The sequence below is a fragment of the Argiope bruennichi genome, chromosome 11 (genome assembly GCF_947563725.1).
Source record: "Argiope bruennichi chromosome 11, qqArgBrue1.1, whole genome shotgun sequence".
Taxonomy (NCBI): Eukaryota; Metazoa; Arthropoda; class Arachnida; order Araneae; family Araneidae; genus Argiope; species Argiope bruennichi.
Genome location: NC_079161.1, coordinates 31,033,136 through 31,045,947, shown reverse-complemented (window position 1 = coordinate 31,045,947; position 12,812 = coordinate 31,033,136). Strand labels below are relative to the sequence as shown.

The 12,812-nt window shown below is 26.0% G+C and overlaps 1 protein-coding gene across 3 annotated transcripts in view; it reads right to left on the bottom strand.

The window, feature by feature from the left end:
• The window catches only part of LOC129957111 (protein cordon-bleu-like), a 195,476-nt gene that overhangs the window by 84,926 nt on the left and 97,738 nt on the right, over positions 1-12,812 (bottom strand). The window contains exon 1 of one of the 3 annotated variants that reach the window (XM_056069259.1): positions 3,251-3,589. The exons of the other annotated variants lie outside the window; for them this stretch is intronic. Within the exon in view, the coding sequence (XP_055925234.1) occupies positions 3,251-3,312 (62 nt within the window). The 5' untranslated portion in view covers positions 3,313-3,589. Of the gene's footprint in view, positions 1-3,250; positions 3,590-12,812 lie in introns of those variants that run through there. 3 annotated transcript variants of the gene reach the window in all.

Sequence of the window (12,812 nt, the reverse complement as noted above, 5' to 3'; positions counted from 1 at the left end):
GCTGTTCTTGTTTCGTAGCATTCTGTTCGTTTAAATTATTACATTTCCATTTATTTATTTTGTATTCGGCTATTATATTGTATTCCTTCAATTTATGATATTATTTTTAAATTCTACAACTTGTTCTTGATGTTATATTCTTATGTGGTTATCTATTTATAGATGTCATATTTCAAATATTTTTGACAACGAGTAATCTTTTTTTGATATCTGCAATCCTTCTTTTGATAACAAATCACAAAAATTATTTTCATTTATGCTATTTTTTTACACATTTCAAATCTATTAATTTGACGTTTAAATTAGAAATCACCATTAAATTGTATAAATTTTCACAAAATTTGAATAAGTTCACATCATTCGAAATATTCTCTATATTTAGAATTTGTTCATTGAAAGAAGAATGGCGTTTAATACCTCATATAAATAAACAAGAAGTTATACATCTTTTCACTTTTTCAGCACATAACTAAGCGTTTAACAAAAATACAAAAATTAATTGATATTTTTAAATGCATGAAAAAAAGATGTTAAAATGTAATGCCAAAATGAACTTTTTTACATTCTTACTGAAATTTATGTAATGAAAATTTAAATACAGCGAATTTTAAAAAGTTCATGCACCGATTTATTACAATATTCCAATAATTTTTTTTTTTAAATTGAGCTAATGTTGTGAATAGAAATGAAGAAATAAGTTTCTTTATATGTCTATCATAAAGAAAAATTCATACACTATTTTAATTTGAAAAAATATTTAGGTAAAGAAGCGCGCATGATTTTTTACTTTAAAAAAATAAGTTTCTTTATTTATTCATTTTGGAAGAAAAATGACCAATCCAAACTTTCGAAACACTTGACATATTTGTAAAAAAAAAAAAAAAAAAAAAAAAAAATTGATATTTGTTTAAAAACGTGATATTAGTTATAAGCTGAGAATTAATGGAAAAAGGAAGATATGATTGATAGCTAAACCTTTCTAGGGAAATCAGCCCAAATCTGTGCTTCAAGGAGTACTTGAACTCGAAACTCTTCACCTCCAGAAATGATAATTGGATAGGATAATTCCACAGCAATGAAATTAGTAAGTAGTGGTGCCTTAAGAGAATTTTGTAATTTTAACTGAACAAGGAGTTATGATTTATTTAAGAGCTCTGTGCTTCTTTAGGGCAAAATTCCCGTAACGAAACTAGCCGCAGCAAACAATTCATTGGTAAAATGCACATCGATCTACCAGTTTTTAAATAATGTTGGTTAGAATCATAGTAAGAGAATGGATCTCATAATCCTCTTCCATTGATTCATGATATAACAGTCCATCAAAAGCCACAAATTCGATGGAATGACATTTGTATGTTACAGATTTGTTTCATTTGAATGCATACATATAGGAATTAAGAAAATTGCCATTTTTTTAAATACAAGCAGAATATTTTCATACATTCAAATTAAAAGCGCAAACTAATCTGACCTTTTAAACCCTCAAATACCTATTAAAATATAGTATTCAAAAACATTCGTTTATCTACAGTCAAAGACATTGTCAAAAAAGAAATCTTATTTAAGTTCAAACAGCATTTGTACCGGTTGCATCTTGGTTCTAGTTATGCAGTAATCAGCTATATTCTTTCACCAAGTAGGTTGTGTTATTTGATAACCAAATCAACCAAATCAATGAAATTGTCCATTGTGTACGCAATGCATGCTGGTTGTTTACCTTACACAAGAGAACCATGGCACAGTTTTTGAAATCAGTCATAATTTCTGATAGAACAGAATGCTCAATTATTGAATAGGTAATCTAAAAAGCTTTATTGTCATTAATGTTATCACGTTATAATATCACACTAATTAAATGACAATAATTATTAAAATAAGACATTAGAGCGATGAACTATCAATTCATAACCATGAAATTTAATACACTATTGTAAAGTTTAGAATTGTTAAATTAATTCATTGTTATATACATTCTATTACTACAAAAAAGTGACAGAAAAACGATTTTTTTTTAGGTTTTATGCTAGTTATTATCTTCTCGATCCAATAAATTTTGAAACGAGTGAGAAAAAATTGCCAATTAAAGAAAAGAAAAGAAAGAAAAAAATATTCTTTTTTCTGCAAAAAATGAAGGAAGATTAAAATTTTTGCTTGATATTAATGACATGTTTGTGTAAAAATCTTTTACATAAACTGATACAGATGGAAAAATACCATATGTCACATTTTTAAAATTTTTCCTAACAATAGCTTTAAGGTTCAATTTGTCACGAGAATTCACTAACCTTATTTGACTTGAGCACGTACATCAATAATATTCAGACATTTTTCCACTTTTTAACACTAAGCAAACTATATATTGGAGACCAAAAATCTAAATTTTGAGAAAAGTGACAAAACGTTTTGCCATCTGGGCGCAGAATTATTATACAAAAACTTGGAATTAACAGAACAAAGATTTTCAAATCAAATTCATAGTCTTAAGATTATAGCCTTCCAAAATTTAAACTAAATAGGGAAAAGTTTTCAAAAAAAAGTTATTGTTATAGTATATTAATTTCGATAAGCTTTTTTTTTTACCTGAAGTAAATATTTAGTACCATAAAATAAAAATAAAATAAGTGACATAAGAAAAGCTACAGTAAACAAAAAAAGTCATATTTATTTAAAAAAATCAAAGTCAATAATTATTATTGGAATTAAATTATTATTAATTTTCATCAAGTAATAATGGCTCAAATGTTCTGATTCATTTAAAAAATCGAAACATTTCTGTTAATTTTTTTTTAAAAATCTGAAAAACAAAACAAAAGTGTTATTTTGCCTATTTCATTTCCATTCAGAAACAACAAAAATAAATAAATAAATAAAATAAAAAAGTATGAATATTAGGGCCATTAAGTAATATTATCAGATGTTTGAGATGTAATTTGTTTTGAAGTTATCTCTTTATATTGTTATTAAACTATATTTAAAAGATTAATTTTTAATTTTTTTTTAAGTAAGCGTATTAAAAATTATATAGATTGCATATTAATAGTTTCTTCGAAATTTATGCAAAATTCTGTATTATTTATTATCTTGTAAAATTAAATATAAAAGAACTCTAAAATCCCTAATGCACTTTTCCCTAAAAATAGTATAACAAAGTGTACAAAAAAATAATAATAATGTCTCACTGGCAACGCCAAGTTTCTTTAAAAACTTTTATTTCATCAATATTGTTCCATAAAATATTCTCACAACTTACCCCGGATCGACTTCAATTCCATTTGGTGAATACACCACTCTTCTACAGCACATGTTTCCCATGGTGGACACGATCCTAGAACACGGCACATAACGCACAACTCATAAAAAGAATGTTCTGAAACACCAAAGTCGGACGAACACCCAACTGTCGTTACGAAAGAAGACGAATATGTAAACACGAATCAAACCAAACAACACATAACACACCGGCCACTCCGTTGGCGAACCAAGAACGAAGCGGTTGTACTTGAGGAACGATCCGACCAGATGTGTGGCGGGAACTGGAAGACAACAAACAAAGCGAGACGCTTTTCGAACGGGAAATGGTGAACTTCTATCCTCACCTGCCGCTTGCAATTCGTTCTAACCTACCTGAGATGTAGTGGGGTGGGTAGGAATTGCTATCAGCATCGCAGAATAAGAAGGGGGAAAGCAATGGTCGTTCTGCTTTCCCCCTCTTTTACCTCTGGAAGACGTGTTGTAGAACAGCATAGGAGTTGTAATTCTTGGGTGAGCGGTTCTTCTTCAGATGATGGGGCAATTTAGGGGTATTTGTCGGATTTCCTGATTTTTTTTCTCCCTCCCTTTTGATTGTTGTGGGTGTATTAACTGAGAATCATTATTTGGTAGCACTTTGGAAGAAAGTTTCGTTTTCGTATATAATTTAGAATGATAATGATTTTTATTAAATTTTTAAATAAAAACTTTAGCTTTAATCTTTATAAATTTAAATATATGTATTAGCTTTACTCTTTATAAAGAATAAAAGTAATACATTCAAAGAATACACAAAGGGCAAAAAAGTAATATATTCAAAGAGTGCTTTTAAATCCTAAGAAGTTCTGTATTCAGCTTTTGTCCTTCAAAAAGTGGTAGGGCTTTAAAAGGAGATTTCGTTTTCGTATAGAATTCAGAATAATACTTTTTTTATTTTTAAATAAAAACTTTAACTTTACTTTTTACAAATTTAATATTTATAAATAGTAAAGCTAATACATTCAAAAGATGCTTTTAAACCCGAAGTAGTTCTGGATTCATCTTCTGTCGGTCAAAAATTGGTAGGACTTAAAGAGGAAGTTTCGTTTTCGTATAGAATTCGGATAGATTTTTTTAAAATTTTAAATAAATAATTTAGTTTTACTCTCGATAAACTCAGTGTTTATAAAGACTAAAGCTAATACATTCAAAGGGTACTTTTAAATAGTAAGTAGTTCTGGATTCAGCTTTTGTCCTTTAAAAATGTGTAGAACTTAACAAGGAAATTTCGTTTTCGTATAAAATTTAGAATGCATCTGATTTTTTTTATTTTTAAATTAAAAGTTAGCTTTACTCTTTATAAATTCAATGTTTATAAAGAGTAAAGCTAATATATTCAAAGGTTACTTTCAAATAGAAAGTAGTTTTGGATTCAGCTTTTGTCCTCCAAAAATTAGTAGAACTTAACAAGAAAGTTTCGTTTTCGTAAAAAATTTAGGATGCTATTGATTTTTTTTAAATTTTTGAATAAAAACTTTAATTTTACTCTTTATAAACACTGAATTTATAAAGAGAAAAGCTAATACATTCAAAGGATATACAAAGGGTAATAATGCAATCAAAGGGTGCTTTTAAATTCTAAGTAATTCTGGATTCAGCTTTTGTCTTTCAAAAAAAGATAGGACTTAACAAGGAAATTTCATTTTCGTATAGAATTTAGAATGATACTGATATTTTATTTATTTTTATTTTTATTTTTAAATAAAAGCTTTAGCTTTACTCTTTATAAACTCAGGGTTTATGAAGAGTTAAGCTAATACATGCATTCAAATGATAATACTTTCAAAGAGTGCTTTTAAATCCTAAGTAGTTCTGGATTCAGCTTCTGTGCTTCAAAAATTAGTAAAACTTAACAAGGAAGTTTCGTTTTCGGATAGAATTGAGAATGCTATTGATTTTTTTTTTTTTTGAAAAACTTTGTGAGCTTTTATGAAGAGTAAATCTACTACAGGATATATTCTACGGTTTCTATTAATTCAATGAATTCTTTATTTAGCTTTTATGGAGCAAATTTTCGAACTATATCTTTCAATAAAACTATCTCTTTCTTTTAAAATTTAATGAACAAATTAGAAATCCGCAAAACAAAATAGAGCTCAAATAAGAAAATGTGCAATGTTTATAAATTGGAGTAGTACCATTTTATCTACGTATTCAATTATATTAATAGCTTTTAGTACTAATTGAATACAAGAATAAAAACTGCCCTCAGCTATTTGGATGTTTGTTTTTACACAATCACTTTCTTTGTTTCTTGCTTATTTAAGCCTGAAAAATACGCCACAAAAGTTAGATTTTCACACTTATTATTATTTTTTTTAATTAAATTGTTTCGAATCAAAAATAAACTTTGCTTTCAAAACTAAAACTAAGCTTATTTAGATTTAAAAAATATTACATTTTAAATAGCATCTGAAATTTGTTTGTCGTAGTTCACAAATTTCTGAGTCAAATGCAAGAGAAAAATAGTTAAAAATAGCGCGATAAGAAATTTCAGAACTAAAAATTCTCCATAATTTAATAGAGAATTTTTAGATTTGAAAAATTTAAGTTTTATTACATTAATTGATAAAAAATTCTTAAAATAATTTATTGAAAAAATAAAACAATTATATAAGATTTTTAATCTGTGTCGTAACACAAATTTGTCAACATTCTAGAAAATTCTCTTAAAATTCTCTGTACTTGATTGGTTTATTTTAGAGATTGAAACACAAAAATGTAGTGTATGTGCAGCAGAAAATTTTATAATTTTTAGTAATTATAAATATTTGCTTTTATCAGTTAACTAGCAAAAATAAACGTAAAATTCAGTAGGGAAAGTACCAAAAAGAATTAAATTCTGCTATTTCCGATATTGTTTTGCTCTTTTCAAAATGTCCTAAAAATCTAAGTTTCTATTTTATATGGTTTAAATAATATAGAGCACAGTTAATTTTTCCTAAAAGTTATCACTATTTGCTTAATAAATTTTATCAAATCTTTATATGTTAATAACTTTAGTTAACAAAATCTACATAAATAACCTTATCCATTATATATTTTTCGAAGTACGTGTTATTTATACAAACCATGATAAAGTAAGTACAAATAAATACAGTGTCTCACAAAAGTGATGGGACACTTGTGCTTTACAAAAGGAAACTGTAAAAAAATAAATTAAAAAACATGTACAAATTTTTTGTGGGTATGTTTCATACTTAAATTTAGTAACAATTATTACATAACATACATTTTGTCAAAATATTAATTTAATAAAAATACAATTGTTTAGAACAGAGCAAAAAATAGCTCACATAAGTCATGGGACACCATTAGATATGCAACAACAATTGTCTGAAATAAGCAATAAAAATATTTTTAGTGGTATTATTTTTACTCAAAGGCAATTGGCAATAATTTATAAAATCGTCTGCAGTATTTCTCTCCAGTTTGTTTTGGAATTTTTGTGTTTTTTAGCTCTGTGCAGCCATGAATGCTAAACGAAAAGAAACTTCGCCTGAAATTCGAAAATTAGTTATTAATTTGCATATTGATCGTGGAAAATCTATTAGAAAAACTGCTGAAACAGTTAATTTGAGTCATTCAACAGTTTTCAATATCATTAAACGATATAAAAAGAATCATATTATTCAGGATAAAAGAAGACCTGGTCGACCATCAAAGTTATCCAATGGCATAAAGCGAATTATCGTTCGAAATATTAAAAAAGATCCAAGAAAGAGTGCTCCTAAAGTTGCTGCTGATTTACAAGCATTATATGGAATAATTGTTAATCCTGAGACTATTAGAAGGGTAAAAAATTCTTCGTAAGTGAAAAGAATAGAAAATTCAGACTAGCTTTCGCAAAATCCAACATAAATAAGAATTCTGATTACTGGAATAAGGTTATATTTGCTGATGACAGTAAATTTAATATATTTGGTTCTGACGATAGAATCTTGGTGTGGAGAAAACCCAGAGAAGAATTTCGCAAACAGAACTTGGTGCCAACAGTAAAACATGGTTGAGGAGGAGTTATGGCATGGGGGTGTATGTCGCCCGCTGGAGTTGGTAATCTTGTTTTTATTGACAGTATAATGGATCAGTACAAGTATATTGACATTTTAAAGCAAAATTTGAAATCTCCAGCACGAAAATTCAACCTTCATAACGATTTTATATTCTACCAGGACAATGACCCCAAGCACACTGCTTTGAACGTTAGACTCTGGCTGCTGTATAGCTGTCCTGAAATAATAAAAACACCACCACAATCTCCAGACTTAAATCCCATAGAGAATATTTGGCAAGAATTGGAATCAAGAATTCGCAAACACGCCATTTCTTCAAAACAACAATTGAAATCGGTGCTTCAAGAAGAATGGGGTAAAATCACTCCAGAAATCACAAAAAAATGAGTCGAATCCATCCCGAGATGATTAAATCATGTTTTAAAAGTAAAAGGAAATCCAACAAAATATTAAAACCTTTTAAAAATTAAAATTTTTGTATAAATATTTGATGGAAAAGTAAGTGTTCCATCACTTATGTAAGTCATTTTTTGCTCCGTTCTAAACAATTGTATTTTTATTAAATTAATATTTTAATATTTTGACAAAATGTATGTTATGTAATAATTGTTACTAATTTTAAATATGAAACACACCCAAAAAAATTTTCTACGTGTTTATTTATTTATTTTATTACAGTTTCCTTTTGTAAAGCACAAGTGTCCCATCATTTTTGTGAGACACTGTATATTGCTCTGTTTTTAAAATTCATAGTTTCCTTTTCAACAAAATTTTAAAGGAAAACTGTTCAGAATTATCAAACTTATTGTCTAAATAATGTAATTTTTTCTTTCTTTTCTTAATAATTCCATTTATCAATGGAAATCAGCTACTGCGCACTATAATTTCGTTAAATTATACTTTTTAGTATCTTCAAATTGAATTACTTAATTCAATATGCTAAAAAATATGTTCAGTCATGCAGAAAATAGCTCAGAATAGCTCATTTTATTATTTTTCAAATAATTTAATTTTCAAACAAGTACAAATATATATATATTTACTTTTTAAATACATCATTAAAATTTACTTTTATAAAGGTATTCGACTAGATTGAAAACATGAATATAAATGAAAATTCGCATTTTTATTTTTTATTTATTTATAACAGTTTCAAAAAGCAGGTACGTTTCGGTTTCCAGTGATATCTTTATTTTATCTCTATGTCAATTAGTAGCCAAATTATAGCAAACTATTGAAATGTAAGTAATGCTTATTTATAAGCATTTAAAAATTTTAAATGCATTTTCTGACGAACGAGTTTTTTTATAATGCTACTATATATGTATCGGCAAATCTCAAAAAAATAACCAACATATCGTAATTAAATTTATAATTTGAGCTCATTGTATGAACAATGATTCAGAATGCAATGAACTATAGATTTGATGTTGAATGCTCTAGATGTGGATTTATAATTGTTTAATGTAAATGTTGTTGAAAAATTCCAAAATTTCATCGATAATTTCATATATTACAAACAAAAGTTGTATTTTTGAATATAATTCTTAGATAATAATTACTTACTCTCTAAGATATGTTACACATGTAATGTTACAAAGAAAAATAAAAAACTGTAACAATTTGTTTTTCTAGAACAATCCTAGTTTTTGTAAGTAAATGCTAAAATATGCTTTTTTTGCTAAAGCTACATATATATTTAAATAATTTCACTTTTATTCATCCTTATATCCTTATATTAATAAAAAAAATTATATAAATATTAAAATATTTGCTTTTTTGACCCCCCTCCCCTTCGAACCCTCAATAAGCTATTCGCCTTTTGCACCGGGCATGTTCGCTCGGAATATTAATTTCCTGGGTGTTCTTCTATTAATACGAAAAGTATGCATTTAAACTTTAACGTGCTATTTGATAAAAATCTGAATTTATTGGTATTAAACTGCTATAAATTACTGCTCGTGCAAATTAAAAATCGTATATATTACGAAATAAAAGCAGAAGTGAAAATCTTACTTCAGAATTAATAAACAACGAAAACGGGTTTTTTTAAATCTTAATTTCAATACCGATAAAGGCATGTAATTGAATGATTTGATAAAAAATGAAATTAGTTTGAATTTCATTATAAAAATAAAATATTATTATATAATGTGCATTAAAATAAATTTTAGCGATGCATTAAAGTTTGAAAAAAATTGCACTAAAAGGAAATTTATATAAAAATAAAATATTTTGCATTTTAAGATAGAAAAAAAAATAATATATGTTGATAATACTCGGGAAATCGCTGGAAACATGAGAATCGTTCAACAAAACCATGACTCAGTCATTGTCGGGCAAACAACTGAAATCTAGAAATAAAAGATAATTCGATAGAAAAGATCAATAGCTTACAAATAACAGACGATTCCATCACTGAAATTTAACGAAGGCAAGGGAAGTAATTTTTTTTTATGTGATGTAAGAAAGAATGCAAAAGAGTAACTATTGTTGAAACACATTAGCAGAATTCTGGAAGAACACTAAAAGAATTTAAAAACACATGGCCGACAATTTATCACAAGAACATCTACTAATTTTATAAATTTACTTAATTTTCATGTTTTATGTAAATTTTATGTATGTATTTTATGTAAATTAAATAAATTATTTAATTAATGACCACAAAATATTCATTATAACGTTTCTTATACTTCAGTAACTGTAAACAAAATTTGAAATACTTAAAAAGAAAATCACAGAGAAAGAGAATTGTGGAGAAAATTAGCTATCGGCAGTTTTTAAAAATCGTCTGGTTCAATAATATTCACATTTTAATCAAAAAATAATTCAGACGATAAAAAAATATTTTGTGTATTAAAACATTTTACACAAAAATAGTTTTTACTTCAAAATATTAGTCTTTTAAATCTGTTCAAAGACAGATATATCGACTAGTTAAAATTAAAAGCAGATGTTCATTTTTCATTAAAATTTAATAGTAAAAAGTAATTTAAAATCTGCAAAATTTTTTTTAAATCAAAATTGTTTATTAATTATCTTTATTAATAGATTTTATTTTTTATTTATTCCATTTCAGTTTGAAATGCATATTCTGAACAATTGAGCTAAATAATAGTTAATAGAAAATTTTTCCCACCTCAGACTGAATTCGAATGTTTACACTCTGATTACAAAGGAAATTAAAAATGAATAAAGCAATATTTGGAACAGGAACAATTTTTTTTATTTCATCATTAACTTACGATGTAATGAGCCATTCATCGCTTTAGATGACAAATGGGTTCATTTGTAAACGAATGCGATAAGAAAAGGAATAATCCACATTTAACTTAATACTTCAAAATTAAATATTATAAACTATGTGCAGTTATGGAAAAATACTAAAGTTCTCAATATATTTTTTACGACAATAATTAAAGGCTAACATACGATCTTAGCCTTATCATTATGCTTCTTGTAAAATGCAAAAGTTCTTTAAAATTCTCTACAGTGCAAATCATTGTATTTAGAGTAACAAAATTTGGTATGCGATTAGTCAGTAGGAGCTCAATAATAATAATATAGGAGAATATTATTGCATAAATTCTATTGTGTGACTTTCAATTTTATGAATACTGAGTTGAACTGAAAAAAAAAACTGAATATTATCAATTTTATTTCCATTTAGCTCTTTTCCAATTTTATAAATTTTTAAAATAGTTTTAAATTTATTTTTAAAAATATATTGTTTTGGCTAATGGATTTATATTCACGCGCTTTGCGATATATTAAATACATTTTTGTATGCACGCTTATTACTGCTATATAAGTAAGAGTCAATTTTAAAATAAAAATAAAAAAGGTAAGTCAGACCTTAAATATTATCATGTGACGATGTTTCTAATTAGAGATTAGAACTTTCTTTAATTTTTTTTATTCTAATATTTGTCAAACATTGTATATGTGAAATATTTGCTGCAGTAATTTCAAGATCAACTGCAAACAGCGTTATCATATCCGATATCATATCATTAACAGCGTTACATTATATCATATCCGATATCTAAAGTGCATCTTGCAAATGCAGCTCATAAATATAAGACTAATTCTTCAACCATTTGAATTAATCATAAGAGTTTTGCTTTACAACTTATTTAGTAATATATTCTTATTCTTACATTAGTATTTAAATGAAGGTTTTGGTTTAAAAAAAAATAAATTATAGATGTTGCCTAATTGATTTAATATCTTTTTCTTCTTATACTAGTTCTAATCTTGTTTTATTGCATTATTACCTGTCTTTGGTGACCATTTATTTCGACAGAATTGCTGACTCGAAAATTTTTAATTAAATATTTTATATAACTGGGTTATAATAACTTCTTCAGCAAAGTATTTTTAAGCTTCAAATTTTTATAGATATATGAATATACTATTTCAGACGCTATTTCACCGTTCCATTCATTTCACTATGCATTTTCCTTATTTTCTATCAGCTTTCCAAAAATTTGTAAGAAACGAACTTTTATTAATCTTTTAACAATGTAATCGAACTTCTAACGAAAAATAATGTAAAGCTAATTATCTTAGTATTAAGTAAATTTAAATTGCTTTCCTGGAATATGCTTTATCAACAATGATTTGTATTAAGAACAAGATAGTAATTCGAATTGTATAAACAAAAACTAAAAAATACCTCAACTTTTAGCAATAACTTAGGTGTCCTTCCAGAATTCTCATGCCTTTATATTTCATTCATTAAACATTTTTTATTCGCTCAGAATTCTTATATTTCTTACTGGAAAACATGTTTAAATTTTTAATTTATTAATTATAGAAAATAATTTATAAGGCAAAAATATTAGTATCGTTAAAAAATACATATATATTTTTAATTTTTAAGATATTTTTTTAATTATTTTTGTATTGTTATATTTTAGAAAATTATAGTGAAGAGCCCCAAATTTTTGTTTCAATGTTTAATTAGGATTTTAAAAAATCGCTCAAATCCCCATACTTCAAAATGCAAATGTACTTAATTGTTCTAGATCAAAAGATTTACCTTGCTGAGAGCCAATACACAGACACATTGAAACATACATCCTGCTTTATTATATAACTAAGGAAAAGATCACACTCAGAATAACGTTGCTTAACAAACAACACCGTCTATTTTAATTTCCTTTTATTTTTACAATAACAAGAAAAAAGTGGATTTTTCTAAACCAATAACGAATATTTTTGTTCTTTTTTTCCCCATTAAAAAAAGAATATGTTTTTTTTTTTTTTTTTTTTTTTTTTTTTTTAACCAAATGTGAAATAAAGAATACAGAAATGCACATTATTGGACGTGAAAAACTCAACTCTTTCTTTCTGCTGTAAACTTGGAAATTGAAATGGTGGCATTGTTTGGATTATAATCTGGAATATCTTGAGGATTTTCTTTTCTTTAGACTTTTAGAATATTTACTAATTTTAAATAAATAATTTGCTAAAATAATTTTTATTTTTATGAATTAGTTAATA